The 14,704-nt window shown below is 47.0% G+C and overlaps 3 protein-coding genes and 3 non-coding genes across 6 annotated transcripts; 4 read left to right on the top strand and 2 right to left on the bottom strand.

The window, feature by feature from the left end:
- The first annotated feature begins 1,285 nt into the window (after window positions 1–1,285).
- H257_09456 lies at window positions 1,286–1,357 on the top strand. The gene has a single exon. It is a non-coding gene; the product is annotated as a tRNA-Arg (tRNA).
- An 864-nt stretch (window positions 1,358–2,221) lies between these two features.
- H257_09455 lies at window positions 2,222–2,293 on the top strand. Its single transcript has one exon. It is a non-coding gene; the product is annotated as a tRNA-Arg (tRNA).
- Window positions 2,294–2,584: 291 nt separating this feature from the next.
- Window positions 2,585–2,656, top strand: H257_09454. The gene has a single exon. It is a non-coding gene; the product is annotated as a tRNA-Ile (tRNA).
- Window positions 2,657–3,039: 383 nt separating this feature from the next.
- Window positions 3,040–5,356, top strand: H257_09453 (hypothetical protein; the record flags this gene model as incomplete). Its single annotated transcript, XM_009835669.1, has 12 exons — window positions 3,040–3,252; window positions 3,307–3,367; window positions 3,424–3,526; window positions 3,612–3,647; window positions 3,693–3,745; window positions 3,815–3,921; window positions 3,991–4,101; window positions 4,523–4,636; window positions 4,718–4,776; window positions 4,963–4,999; window positions 5,073–5,234; window positions 5,288–5,356. 12 exons carry the CDS (start codon window positions 3,040–3,042, stop codon window positions 5,354–5,356), a joined length of 1,125 nt encoding a protein of 374 aa, XP_009833971.1.
- A 586-nt stretch (window positions 5,357–5,942) lies between these two features.
- On the bottom strand, window positions 5,943–8,207 carry H257_09452 (hypothetical protein). Its single transcript, XM_009835668.1, has one exon. The coding sequence runs from the start codon at window positions 8,142–8,144 to the stop codon at window positions 6,024–6,026; it is 2,121 nt and encodes a 706-aa protein (XP_009833970.1). The 5' UTR covers window positions 8,145–8,207; the 3' UTR covers window positions 5,943–6,023.
- Window positions 8,208–12,262: 4,055 nt separating this feature from the next.
- H257_09451 (hypothetical protein) lies at window positions 12,263–14,312 on the bottom strand. The gene has a single exon (XM_009835667.1). It carries the CDS (start codon window positions 14,145–14,147, stop codon window positions 12,384–12,386), a length of 1,764 nt encoding a protein of 587 aa, XP_009833969.1. The 5' UTR covers window positions 14,148–14,312; the 3' UTR covers window positions 12,263–12,383.
- Window positions 14,313–14,704: the final 392 nt, after the last annotated feature.

Below are 14,704 nucleotides of genomic sequence, written 5' to 3'. Positions count from 1 at the left end.
ACTCGGAGTACACCAGGATAAAGCCCCAGGTGTTATCTTTTTGTGGACGTTGAGCAGGCGACATTCATGTTTGTATTTTAATTCCATACATAATGATCAGTCATGTCCCCCCTACTCAAACTTGGGCAATTAACGTGGACGGAGAGCGTATAATAATCTGTTAATGAAGATATTTTAGTGCATTTTAATATATTATTGGACTTTATTGAAATCACAGACTTGGATACGGAGTTACGAGCTGCTGCTATACGTATAGTAATATGAAGAATCAAGGACTAACTTTTCAATATGTATTCGTATGAGAAAAGCGTTGTGTTTACGTTAACGTTAGCCGATCCTTGTGCCGTTCGATGTCGCCGTGACGACTGCATGTCACGTGAGGATAACTACACATTTTCCCGATCAAAGTGCCGCTTATCCCAATGATTAAGGTAAAAATACCAATTTTACCATTTCCAAAGTGAATCATATCGGATCAATGTGGTTATTGTTCCAATCAATGTGGTTGGACAAAGTGTAAACTGCCACTATGGTACGGTCAATGCGGTTATCATTGATTCGAGAGATCAAAACCAAGACATGCCTGTAGTTTACAGCTCAATCTGACCTCTTGGTGCCTCATTCATATTAGGGGTTCCTATATCCTCATCTCACCTTTCGCTGGCGCTTGTTGACGATATCGAGGAGGTGGTGAGGTCCAAACGGAAATTGCGATTGCATTGCTTGTAAAGTCAACTTACTACTGTATGCAATAATGTATCGAACCCTATCCTTGATGGAATAAAGTGGCACTTTGATCGGGAACCGCAGATCCTGCTCGGGGAGTGTCCAGCCCCACAACGAGTGGACGATCCAGTTCAATTGCCCAAGCCGACAAGACTGAATGGATTGGATATTATCACTGCCACGTCTTAGCCTTGCAAGCAGTAGCAAGCCTGTGACTCAGCTGAAATCAACAAGCGGAAGTCGTGGCTCGGACATTCAACTTCGTCATCAACTCATTGCGTCCTTTAGCACTGCCTACCCGTGGCCTGCGACGAGCTTCTGGCTACCATATATCAATACTACGAAGTCAGTGGCTGGCACTTTAAAATGTTGTGCGTTGTTGACATCGGTGTTTCGGGGTTTCGCAAGGGTGGATATTGTGGTCTTCAGCTCCATTTACTACGTAGTAATTCATATGTGCAGGCATTATACTGGTTTTAACTCCATGGTATGCATGCCCCTCAATCTTGCTCCCATAGTTCACTCGGCCGTAGTACGCATTGCAGAATGCTCATCAGTCGGTTCTATAGTGTAATGGTTAGCACACAGGACTTCTAATCCAGTATTCCGGGTTCGAACCCCGGTGGAACCTTTGTTTTCCCTGGGTAGCCAACGGCTAGTCATAATCCATCAACCGATTAACCACCGAATAAACATCCGAATAAACATCCGAATGTAAACTCGTCTCGAATTCTTGAGCTACACTCTAGGCTACAATATTCTGAACTACTTAAGTACAATAATATTCACGTGCTTCCCATATTCGCGTTCTTCCCCACCTACCGGTATGTAGTGTACTTCATTGAGGGACCTAGTGATGGCTAGGAATTCCCTTCGAAATTGGGAGCAAAAGTATTGTCGATTACTGGTACCTTCAAATGTCCAATTTCTTCATGGCTCCTTAACTGTAAACCGAGCCGAGACATCTGATTGGCTAATATCCACTTCGCCCTTTCCGGTAGAAAATCGAAATGGATTGTAGCGAATCAGCGATAAGTAATTTCGGACTGACCAATGGGAGAGATTGGTACTCGGTTCGGTCGACGAGATTCAATTGAACGGAGTCCGGAAATTCGTACCGAATCTCCAATATAGAACACAGTATATTACTAATATATACTGGAGTAATAGACAACCGACTTTCAACTAAGCTTAATCATGCCTACTTGTACCGCTCCCTGCAATGATCATTGGACCAAACTTATGCTTAACGTTAGTCGATATTGTTCATGCAGTTTGATTGGCTATTCTCAATGCGACAAATTCAGCCAACTGCGAGAACCCGAGTTCGTGAGAATACCGTTAACGTTACCACGAACTACCAGTAGTATATTTGTATTTGTGGCAGAAGTAGGGGTATACTACTATATGATTGCAGACACGTGCGTAGAGAAGACTTAGCGACCTATGTACGCTTGTTTCCACCTTCTTTCTATTCAAGATGTCAATGCCCATCGGTTCTATAGTGTAATAGTTAGCACCCAGGACTCCTAATCCAGTATTCCGGGTTCGAATCCCGGTAGAACCTTCGTTTTCCCGATGCAGCCAACGGCTAGTCCAAATCTGTCAACCAAACTGTTGATGCTATGATTCCATATTCACACTGTAGCGCTATATTTTGCGCTTTCACCACACAAGTGAGCTGTTACTTTATTGTAGCATAGGAAGGCGAATAGTTAGTCCGATGTTCTAGACTCTCACGATATCCACGTAGAACGTAGAGCAACAACAGGTTCACAAGTTTCCTGCCTGCGATGTGGCGAGGTCTGACTGGTCTCATATTTTCAATTGCTTTCAATTCCATATGTCAATGTCCATTGGTTCCATAGTGTAATGGTTAGCACCTAGGCCTTATAATCCTGTATTCCGGGTTCGAACCCCGGTGGAACCTTTGCATTTTCCCCCCGAATTCAGCGCTAGTCAAAAATGTCAGCTCTCAACCATCACAGGCAATTCTGTAGCGATATTACCGTAACTGCCCATGTGTCCGGGGGACTGTAACGTTATTGGTTTATAGTTCGGGAGCTTTGCATTTCACTAAAATCTCCGTGGTGAGGAACGTGGCATGGGGTACTGTGCTGTTGTCTGTCAAGAACAACGACACTTCAGAGTTGTTTATGGAAAAACGTTAACTTCAATGTATGGATGTTATATTCTCACGTTATCCGGATTCCTTCGCAACATTATGTAGCTCACTTGAAGATTTCATTGGCTGAAATAAAACTCGTCTACCATTGGATAGAGCTGAACCAATCGGCACAGCCAGAGACAATAATGAGCGACGACGACCATGAGGAAGTGCCCCGTATCGACGCCGCGGCCTTGTCTTACGAAGCGTTTTGCGAGCTGTATATGGCCCCCAACCGCCCAGTGCTGATCCGAAACATCGGGTTGGACTGGCCCATCTACCACGCGTGGCGACGAAGCGAACACAACGACGTCAACCATGCGTACTTGCGGGCAACGTTTGGCCACGCCACCGTCCCAGTACAGTATCCCTCAGGCATGTAGTTGCTTGTTTCATGTGGCTGGTACGTGTAGGTCGTGGGCTACGGCAGGTTGGACGCATATGGCGAAGAAGATCGCTGCACGATGCCACTAGGTGGAAGTCTTTCATCGTGTGTTGGGAACAAAAACCTGATGTAGGGTTTTCTGAAGCCATGTACTTGACGCTGTTGGAGTCTGGCGAGGCACAAGCTGCGCAAAAATACATGAAGGACTGGCATTTCACGCGGGATTTTCCGCATGGCCCTGTGTACACGTAAGTAGGTGGTCGTAGCACTGCATATATATCTCAATATCACACGAACCTCGTCGTCGTCACCACCGCTTCTGTCGACATGTAGCACGCCCGAGTATTTTCAAGACGATTGGCTCAACTGGTACTAGTTCTATCCACAACGAGCATGTGCTTATGATCGAGTCAGGTGGTGGGACCAGCAAGCAGACATCCACGACGACTACCGGTTTGTGTACCTTGGTGCGTTGTGCATTTTTGATGACGTGGCATCATAACAGAAGCCCATTTCATTGACAGCTTCAATATTAGGCCCAGCCAACTCGACGACGCCACTACACCACGACGTGCTTTTGTCGTACAGCTGGTCAATCAACATTTGTGGCAAGAAGGAATGGCTTATGTTTCCGCCCACTGAAGTACTACTCCCCCTTCACAAACTACTTCATTTTTCTTGCAATACCGTGTAAAATCTATCCGTTTCTTAGACGTGGAAGTTACGCGATCGGTCTGGTCGATACACCGCGCCCAGCGCTAACACAGTCGATGCGACTGCATTTCCCAACGTGACATCTGCCCGCTACATTAAAGTGGTGCAGGTATGTTTGGTTGGTTGTCAATCTACCAAGAATCAGCTTTTTAAAATATATAATATGTATATATTGTCCTTTCGCCAAAAATGGACTTTTGTCGTAAATCCATCAATTGATTTTTTGTTCTAAATTTGTGCTACGTAGTATTATTAATATTAATAGTTACTACATTAACAGTAAGAGTTACTAGTATTAAAACATGTCCAGTGGAGATGCACGTCACACTAATTTATGTCATACACTAATATTGGCCGTGTTCTGGGTTTTGATTGACTGCCGATTTGATTCTGTTGAGCACCCTTGACAATACTCAAAGTAAATATTTTTGTGTCCTGTAGAACAAGTCTTTATAATTATTATTTTTTTCTCTTTATATCCACTGATAATTATCAAGTTGGCTTTGAAGGATAATTGGATGGTGTGGTAGGAGGTAGGGGAAGCACTGTTTGTGCCGAGTGGGTGGTACCACCAAGTGCGAAATCTGGAGGGCACCACGTTATCAATCAACCACAACTGGTTCAACGCGTACTCCTTGGAACGGGTATATTATTACATCATATAGCATTACTGCTATGTCGATTTTGCATCGCATAATAACAAGGTCCATGCATGTTCGAAATAGATGTGGGCGTTTATGCAAGCAGAACTCCACGCTGTGGAACAAGAGATAGACCATTGTCGGTATGAACGCTACTTATCTGTGGTCGATCATAAGTAATTTTTTATACATAAATAATATAGTATATATATATGTTCTACTTTTTATTACAAGGAAATATGGACCTGCGAACGCACGCACCCATGCTTTATCAAGGACAGTCATGGCCTCGTTGATTCATCATTCAAGTCTTGCACTTTTGTGTATAGGGAGACATTCGACTCGGACGACGACTGGCATCATCATGTACTTACCAACCACTGGATTCTCTATATATATAGTATTTACTTGAGTGAAACTTGGTATTGTTTATGTGCAGTGCCAAGTGCTGCTTCGAGCCAACATTGGCATGCATTTCAACGAGTTTGCCGCCCTATTGCAGGCTCGAAAGGACTGGTACTTGACGACAGTATCACCACCAACCTCGGATGCCCGCCCCAGCCCAACTAGTATCGTCAACACGACGTTTAGCCTACAACAGGTACACTATTTCGAATGTATATCGTGCATGTGAATCATATCACCGTGTGGTAGATCGACAAGGTGCTTGGTGCTATGCGTGCACACTCGTCGCAAGGCGGTAGTGCTCCAGTTCAAACGTAGTAGTAGTAGTGCCGACACATGTGCTAATGCTATTGTTATGCCTGTCTGCTAAACACGATTTTTCGGCCAAAACGTGGACTTTTGTCTAATACTAGTACTACAGTAGTACAGTAGTAATATTAAGCCATCGATTGATTTTTTGTATTGTCCTTTTACCCAAAATTTGGACTTTTGTGCTCATTCGCCAAACCTATCGATTGTAACATTCGTCCAGTGTCACACTAATTTTAGTCGCACACTATTGCAATGTTGAATTTGTCGAAGCGTGGATTTTATTGGCTACTTGAATAGTGATGTGTGTTTTGATTGGTCGATCGATTGTCTTGCTGCTCATTCCAATTTCGAATCGACTTGACAATACTGAATGTTGTATGCACAACGACCGAGAGATTTTGATTGGTCACTTGATTAGTGTTGTGGATTTGGATTGGTCGATGGGTATTATCGACTCGTTTCGATTGACAGCACGCCCCCCCACTCCGAATTGACTATGATCATACGTTATCAACTTGGCTACGTACGTACGATTCAGACTTGTAAAACCACCATCGAGTACTGTAGTACTAGTAAGTAGGTGTACATGAAAGTCCGCTTTAGTATGTATGTGTATGTTACTCTATATCAACTGCGATTCGAACGAAGCCTCGGCACACCAAAGTCCCCATTGTTACAATAATGAATCATCACATCCTCGTTCATACGTTGTCCCGCCGATGCCGCCGCGATCATCAACGAGTCTATCTGAGCCTGGTGGTAGTTCTGATATGGGTGGTTGGTTCCCAGGCTCGTTTGCCTTGGATACGATGGACAAGCCAAATTGGTGCAGCATCTCCGTGGGTGGCACCGCCTTGTCGCCCGGGATACGATCGTCCAAAGTGCAAAGCCTAGGCTGCTTCAACATGGCGGTTTCCAGGAACGAATAGGACCGCTCCATCATGGCCGCGCGTCGGGCGTGGCGGTCGAAATGGCTCGACGACATCGAGTTGCGCCCGTCGTGGCTGTGCAATGCTTTGTTTTGATTGGACGAGCCCACCATCTGTGCATGCAACGACCGCCGTCCATTCAGCGACGATACTCGAGTCAGCTCAATCATGCTGCTGGAATGCCGAATCACCGGCGACGGCAGGTCACAAGATGGAGACGGACCTTGCTGCTCTTCGACGTTAATCAAAGGATCGTTGTGTGTGTTGGTTCGAGGGTGATAGGATAACGAGAATGACACATCCAAGTCGTCGGGTGATAGCTGCTGCTGTTGCTGGTGGTGGTGTGAGCCACTTCCGGATAACAACAACCGGCGATGACCGCGCCAGCTCCCTTGTCGAGTCGGCGAATACGGAACCATGTTGTCTGGGGGGGTCATGGACAGACGCGCCAAACTGTCGCGGAGGCTACTGCCGGCCGTGGTGGAATATGTCGTCGGTGCCAAGGACGCCGCGGATGGCACGCGTCGAGGTTGTTGTTGCTGGAAGGTTGAAGACGACAATGATCTTGTGTGTGTGGTGGTTGTTGGCTTGGATAGCGTTCGAGTGGACGGACCTGGCATGGTTCGAGTCGCGCCTGCGATTGGTTTCGATTTTTCTGGATCGTGGTTTGGCCATCCTCGGCAATTGTGGCTTTTCGACGACTGGTCTGAGAACGCACACAGCAGACAACAGCGCACAGAGTCCACTGGCGCTACTTTGCAAGAGGCGTCTAGGGTGTCCAACGTGACAAATGTCGAGCAAGTGCTGCAGATGGACTGGCCACAGAGTCGACAATGATGACGCCGGCGTAGGACATTGAACCGAAACGACTTGGCGCAGAGGGTGCAGTGGTTGGCTAGGGCCCACTGATGGCGTGGCACGAGCTGGAGGTGCGACGCCCGGCACGTGGCCGCCAGCTGCTGCAGCCCCGTGACCACCATACCTTGCATCCACTGCCGTGCTTTGGCTATCGTAGTTTCGCAAGGGTTGGAACTACGACTGGTTGTACCGCCGGTCAAGTGACACGAAAACGTAAATGTCACGCGACACATGTCGTCCGTGTCGTGATTCGTTTCAATGAAAAAGCCACAGTTGCGCACGTTCAGCCGCATGCATTTGGTGTCGTGGGGACCAAAGAGAGCCAGCGACTGGAGGGACGAGGAGGAGGTGGTGGTGGCATCGACAGATTCCCAGATGTGCGTGCCGCAAGAGGCGTTGGCGGCGGTTGTTGTTGTTACCATGTCGTCACCAATGTCGTCATCGTACTGCGCTACGGAGGGTTCGTACAGTTGAGAGGACGAGAGGAAGAGCATGTCGCTGAGACGATGGTCGTCGTGTAGCCCTACGAGTGACATCCAGTGGACATGCACCTTGTCCTTGTCCGATGCGACGGTCGCGCCTTGGCACACGATCGATGGCAGCAGGGTCTGCATCGTGGTCGTGAAGGATTTGGACGTGTTCATCGTGAACGTCTCTAAGATCGACGCCACAGAACCAGCGACCCCCGTGCTGACCCCTTGGACGACGAGGACTCCGCCGTGGTTGATGGCGCCGACCTGCTTCTCGTACAACTTGATGCCGTACGCGTCACGCTGGTACACGAGCGCCGTGTCGAGCCGCGTCGTGTTCGCCTGTACAAGGAGGTATCCCTTGCGCTCGGCAAGGTGGAGCAGATCGTCCGACACATGAAGCGGGCGATGCGACATCGATCCCAACGTCCTCGCAAACTGTTTTTGGCCGTCCGTGTCGCGGGCCTTCACTTGGTCGCTCAAGTTGTTCAGACTCCATAGCTGATGCTCTCTAGACATCTGCGCACTGAATGCCATGATGGGATGTCCTGTTGCTTGCTACGCTCAACCTTAAGTACGTGCATCCTTCCTGCATCGAGAAGCTGTATCGGAAAATCAGATCAGATGGACTTTGACTGGGAGGAACATGCACGACAAAAGGACTAAGGATCTCATGTCATATTTCAATACTAGAGTTTCACTATTTTCGACTGATTGCTGTGTGGTAAACAAAATACATGGTGAATAGATTTGGTCTAATCTCGGAATTTGTATGTTAGGTCATCCCGCAAGAGCGAATGTGATTCGATCAAACTCCAATGGAGCTCAATTTTTCAGACGAAATCTGCGTGCTGTGGTTGGCTGGATATTTATCCGGAGTCCCGGATAAACTGAACGAGGTCGAAAGATTACCTTAAATGAGGAAATAGTGCTTATATCACCGCTAATTTGTAAAGAAATTATGTGTTAACCGTCTTTTCTACGGGGATTAATCCTGGTTTATGATACCGCTACATGGACATCACTTCAAGGGGGAAGTCGATGGAAGCTTCGCAGCAGTACAATTCCCCGATTAAAAGAGTTCCTCATGAAAGAACTGCAAATTGGGGGGTTATGCGGGACTGTTAGCCCGTTAGGACGGGAGCAAAACTTAGGTCTACTATACAGAACTCAACAATGATAACAATGAAATTCTGCAAGGGAGAGTTTTTCTCATCCCTAGCTTCAAGTTCGGCCTAATGAAACACTCAGAATCACTACTATTATATTCCCCAATCTGCAAATGAGAGATTCGCTCATATGCAAGGACCAATAGAAGTCCAGTAAATCGGAATATTTGTAACTCTACAATGTTATAAGCCTACGAATTTGTCGAGTATGATTGGCTCTACTGCAAATGAGAGTATCTCTCATTTGGACAAACTCCTATCCGAGCGGGTTAGTACAGTACACCGTACTCTGCTGGCCCACTCGGACGGCATAATTCCCTCATTGATACAGTATCTCGGGCCAAACCAACAGTAGATACCGGTATTTGAAATCGGGGCGTTCGTCTTCGCAACCAGACTTATGGAGGGCCTCGATTCTCTAGAAAAGGTATATTACCGGTATACGTGCCAATGGGCTAAGCGAGGTTTCAGGGTTTGCTTCTAAACCCAGGTTTTTTTAAGGACGAGTTCTCGACGTTTACGTTTGGGTCAGAATGCACAACTTTTGAACTTGCGCGATGTGTCTGCATGCGCTGGATGATATGATGCAGAGGGGCAGTGTTCACAATGCGAAAATGGCATTTGCTACTACCAAAGTACGTAGTAGTATTTTGCAGATTTTTTAAGGAGATATTAATAGTACTGTAATACTATGGTTTGCACCTCTTGTCGCAATTCCAGGGTTAACAGGCTTAAGTAACGTCGAAAGTACTACTATCTTGAATAACGGTTGGGTGCGTTGTTTAAAGTTACTTCATCTAATGCGATGATTGGTTGGTTGAAAGGTGGTTTTATAACAGGCACTTTCGTAAAACAAGTTGTTTGCCGCTTTCATTCTGGCAAACAATTTGTTTTACGTCAACACTCAAGGTGCTTGCCGTAATGAAATTGATGCAGCTACGGCTACATATACATGACCTCCCAACCGTGATCACTACAAACACTAACAACTCCGATTAATTTATAAAGTTAGGGATATAGTTAGGCTAGTATAGTACTTCCATTTCACATATTTATACGGTATGCATCGTGATGAACTGGTGGTTGCACTGCGTAAGTTGGCCTGGTGCTGCAACTCGATTAGTTGGCGGCTGAAATATAGTAAGGGTTGTTCTATTCTGCTAAAATGCAGAACTTGGGTTTAGCGTTGTTTTATCTTCAATCGGGCTTATATTATCTTAAACGTCTGGTTGTGTAACGCAGTGAAACAACATATAAGCACAATACGTACTGGTACTACGTTGTAGTAGTAATTATCATGAACACTACTGTACTCAACCGTCTGGTTGTTTAACGCAGTTAAACAACGGGCAAATTAATTACATGAAAAGCACAATACTACGTAGTACTTCGAATTATTTTATCGAACTATTTTTTCTGGATTTCAACAATTTGCGATTGACAAGAAGAAAAGATAGATCATTCGGTAAAACGAGAGCCTTTGATCCGCGCTCTCGTACGGCCGCGCTTGCGCAGATGGCCTCCTGGGCGCTCTGAGGTTATCTATTCACTAGACTTAGTTCATATACTAGTATCGGTGTCGATTTAGCGAAACGTACAAATTTTCGACATAATCGAGGATGGAAAACTCAAAGTTAGAAAGTGAAGTAAAGCGAAAGTATCAAAAACAAGGCCTATCGTGGGGCTTGACCCGCGGCACCATACCGTACACAATATTGTCACATCGATTCGAAACTGGAGCCCTCAGCATAATCGAATGTCTCAGGAAGATTGAAGGACATCCTGGGCCAATGAAATCACGTCGTGTGAAGTTTCTGTCAATCCAAATATTTGATTCGGCCCAGTCCCTCTAATCTTTGTAACTTATACAAGCTATTCGTATCCTATTTGGCGAAATGAACCACAAGTCGAAATATGGGTGAAATACACGGACTCACTGTCAATAACTATTCTGAGGTCCTTGCGTTCACGAGGAAGGAATTTTACACCATTATTTATTTGACATGGATTTTGTAGTGAGAATTCGACTGTATTTACAACTAACTTGTTACTTTTCACATCTCGTCAAAATTCGACATTCACCCTGGATGAAAAATCTCAGGGTAGTTATTGTGTAAACAATCCAATTAACGTAACGTTAGAGCTACCAGGAGGCTGAGGGAAATCGTGAAAATATAATTGCATTGGAAAAAACTCTATTAAATTTGACAAGAAAGAATTGCTAATGATGGCAGTTGATAACATTTGTTTATACTTCAAAATATTTTGTAATCTGCCATGAACTTTAGCGATCATTTGAGACTCAATTGAATGAGTTAACTTTCAATAATCCTGGAACACATTCTACACATTACGTTCCCTTATTTAGGCCTAAAAACAAGTGGTTGAAGGAATTAGTCATAGGTTGTCTTTAGGTTGAATGGATTCTTGAAACGAACTTCGGTTTGCGCACACCTACGACTTCGAGAGCTTCAAATCACGCTCGCACGACCAACTCGTTCCTGATCAGTTTGTCGACCTTGGCCCCGACTATCCAAGAAGATGACGACTGAGGGTGACTCGGGGGGATGACTTGACTCCCCAGCAATGCTCTTACGACAGTCACGCCACGACTAGTACTTGCGTGCCATAATGGACATATCATGGATGCGCATTGAACCTTTTGAGTCAGGCAATGCCAGTTTGTGTCCTCGCCAGTGCAAAGTGCAGGCGTTACGACTGTCCATGATTGGGGTACAGTAAGTGAACAATGGTACTGTATATGTAGGTAGTGTCGGCGACATATTGTGGTAGCAGTACAATCTACATCTACAGCCGAGGATGACGCCTTCGAGCATCATCTGGCTGTAACCTGTCGCTACATTTCATTCAGATCCAGGGTGTATTACACTCGAGACGTGCAATATATTTGTGTGGTTTCGAAACTCAACGGAACGTTACTTTATCGTAGCACCAACTTGGACACACTTGCACAACAGTAGGTTTATACATACATACTAGTATAAGGTTTCCATGCAATGATATAAACTATTGCAGGAAGTTAATGACATAAAGGTGACACAAAATATTGAAATTGAAAGTTTTTTGGTGGACAACCTACCGTACAGTGTAGTCATTTATTTACACATCAAACTCAGTCAATTAAGCAATCGCTCCAGCGAATGACCGGAGCAAATGTGACGAGACTGGAGGTGCTCCATCAACGTCTCTCGGGGTACAATACCAGTATGATTCCAACAGTTCCGAATCGTCGTTGACGTGACGTTTTCCCAGGCGTCCAATGGCCACTTCATGGCAGTCAGTATGGGCACGTGAGACGCATAATATGCCCGAATCAAGTTCTTCTCGTGAATCGAGAGTCGCTTTCCTTGTTGTTTGCACTGTGGTATATTCTCAAATGTCCTCATAAATTAAGCCTGTCAAAGTGAGGTGAATGCAGCCTCATGTTCAAAAATTAAACCTCATGTCAATTCAAATCAACCCTTGAAAAGTTTATATGGTATTGTTTTATACGGGAATTTCGTTCGTTTTGACCAGGGAGCAAACCTTGGAGGACAACTGTAGTATGCAACAAAGGAGGGTGTTGCGCAACGTTATGGTTGTGGTTTTACTCGAGTAAAATCATGTCGCCCCGCATGTTGACCGGCTTGCCACCGCCTAATCCAGAGGACGACGACGCTGTGCTAGTATTACAAACAGCCAACGGGCGCCACGCAGGAGGCGGAATCGCGTCGTCGAGCACTTTGAATTGCGAGAACGCAGCTGGCTCGGGGTCTGGTTGTAGCCTGTCACGTGAGCACAGCCCCGTGATGTCAAATCCGTTGGTGCCGTCCATGTCGTACACGACTGACGAGGATGCTGACGAGCGATCGTCTAATGTGTTGTAACTGTCACGGGATGGACTTCCTTGGGCTTGTTCTTGATAATGGAAATGGCCCTCGTCACTTCGCAGGGCAAAGAATGCCGACTTGTTCTTCAAGTCTTGTCGAGCTAGAGGTGGGTTGGCGGCAGCGTTGGCTGTGACAGGGTGGCGACTTGGAGGGGCTGGTGGCGGTGGCTGTGACACGGTGGTGGCAACTTGGAGGGCCGCAGTAGCGGCCATGAGCTCGTCCAACGAGTGCTGTTGCTCGACAGAGAAAGAGCTTGCAAACGATGAATGTGTCCCTCGCACAAGGTTACTCCCCACGTCTGATCCTTGCGAGTGGTCAATGCTCTTGGTGGTGGACGCATTCGACCGCATCGATGACCTTCCATTGGGTTCATTAAAGCTCATTGTTGCATTCGAACGATTTGACGCGCTGTACTCAGACGAACTGCGCAGGCTGCTCGACGAGGCACCCCGCACACTGGACGTTTCAAAGCATGTGGTGCAGCTGCGTACTCTGGACACGTGCACAAGTTGGCCTTGGTCCACCACGGGTCGACCGTCCACGGCTATCGATTTCGAACAGTCGCTGCACACCGAGTTGCCGCAGAGGCGGCAATGGTGGCGCCGCCGGAACGCGCGAAATGTCTTGCGACACAGTACGCAGTGCTCGCTCTCTTTCCACGAGTGCTTGGGTACGAGCTCCAGCTTGCGCAGCGTTCTCGCGAGGTTGGCCACGCACATTGTCACCAAGCTTTGCATCCACTTGGAGTCGCGGACGTACCCAGCTTCGTTTTTAGCCGACAACACGAACGACACGCGGGTGATGTCAGCGTCGTTGGTCTGCTCGACGTAAAACCCACACGTCCGCAAATAGTACCGCGCATAGCCTGTGAGTTTCTGCCGAAGGAGGGGAATCTCGCGCGCCAAGTCGACCGACTCCCACACGAGCGAGCCGGCGGTGACTATGCCGTCGCTGCGGTCGTCCATACCCACGAGGCTGCCACCGGTCGTCTGTTCGTACAGCTGCGCCGTCGACGCAAACACGACGTCCCTAGTCTCCAACTTGTCCGTGTTCAAAGCCATCCAATGCACCGAGATGGGGTGGTTAGTCACAAACGCCAAGGTCGCGCCTTTGTTGGCATACAAGTCAAACAACTTGTACAAAGTCGCGTCAAACTCTGAGGTGCTGCCCATGAGGAAGCTGCACAGGATGTCCTCGATTGACGCCCGCACGGTGGTTTCGCCCTTGACCATGAACCGGTTCCTCGGGTTAGTGCCTTCAAACACACTCACGCCTCGCTTTTCTTTGACAAACGACAGGCGGCATGCCTTTTTCTCACTTGTGTGCATGCGCACCATCTCCGCGCTGCGCTCTTGCATGAGCCGCACTAGAGCGCCTTCGGTGGCCGGCTTCAGGGTTTTGGGGCGTAAAGCTTGAACTTGATCTCCGAATATCTTGTCGGTCTGGTGGCTGCCGCCGCCAACAAATTCAACGTCCATCATGTTGTTCGTTGTGGGGGGCTGTCCTGGAACTGTTCAAAGAGAGCAAGCTAAAAATGCCAATTCGCGGACGACACAGTGCAAAATGGCGCAGTTGCAAGGTGTGGAGCACAACGTAAGCACCACGTGGTCGTGAGTGTGGTTGAACCTGGTGGTGGTGCCACAGCGAACACCCGAAATAGCTCTTTGAGGCGCCTATTATTAGCGTGACTGATTTCAGGGAATATATACTTTCACAGGTTTTGTGCGTAGATTTTCTGGCACATTGTTGGAATACTGTAGTCGCGGCAGAATGCAGACAGCGCTAACCGGACTGTCACGCCATCTGCATTCCGATGACTCACCTAATGACTCAGAACGCCCTGTTCTTTTAGAGAACAACTCCCCTGCCCTGTCACCAGGAAGCAGGGAGAAAAGGGAACAGGACACAAACACATCACCATGAAGAATTAAAGGTCCTATACGTATGGGCGCAGTCTTGGTTCCGTGCCACGAAACATGACTGGTAGAAAACAATCACTCTGAAATTTTTAGCCAATCAGATGCAATTCGTGACAGGT

The sequence above is a fragment of the Aphanomyces astaci genome, assembly GCF_000520075.1.
Source record: "Aphanomyces astaci strain APO3 unplaced genomic scaffold supercont1.23, whole genome shotgun sequence".
NCBI classification, from domain to species: Eukaryota; Oomycota; class Saprolegniomycetes; order Saprolegniales; family Verrucalvaceae; genus Aphanomyces; species Aphanomyces astaci.
This window is presented reverse-complemented; position numbering and strand designations above follow the sequence as displayed.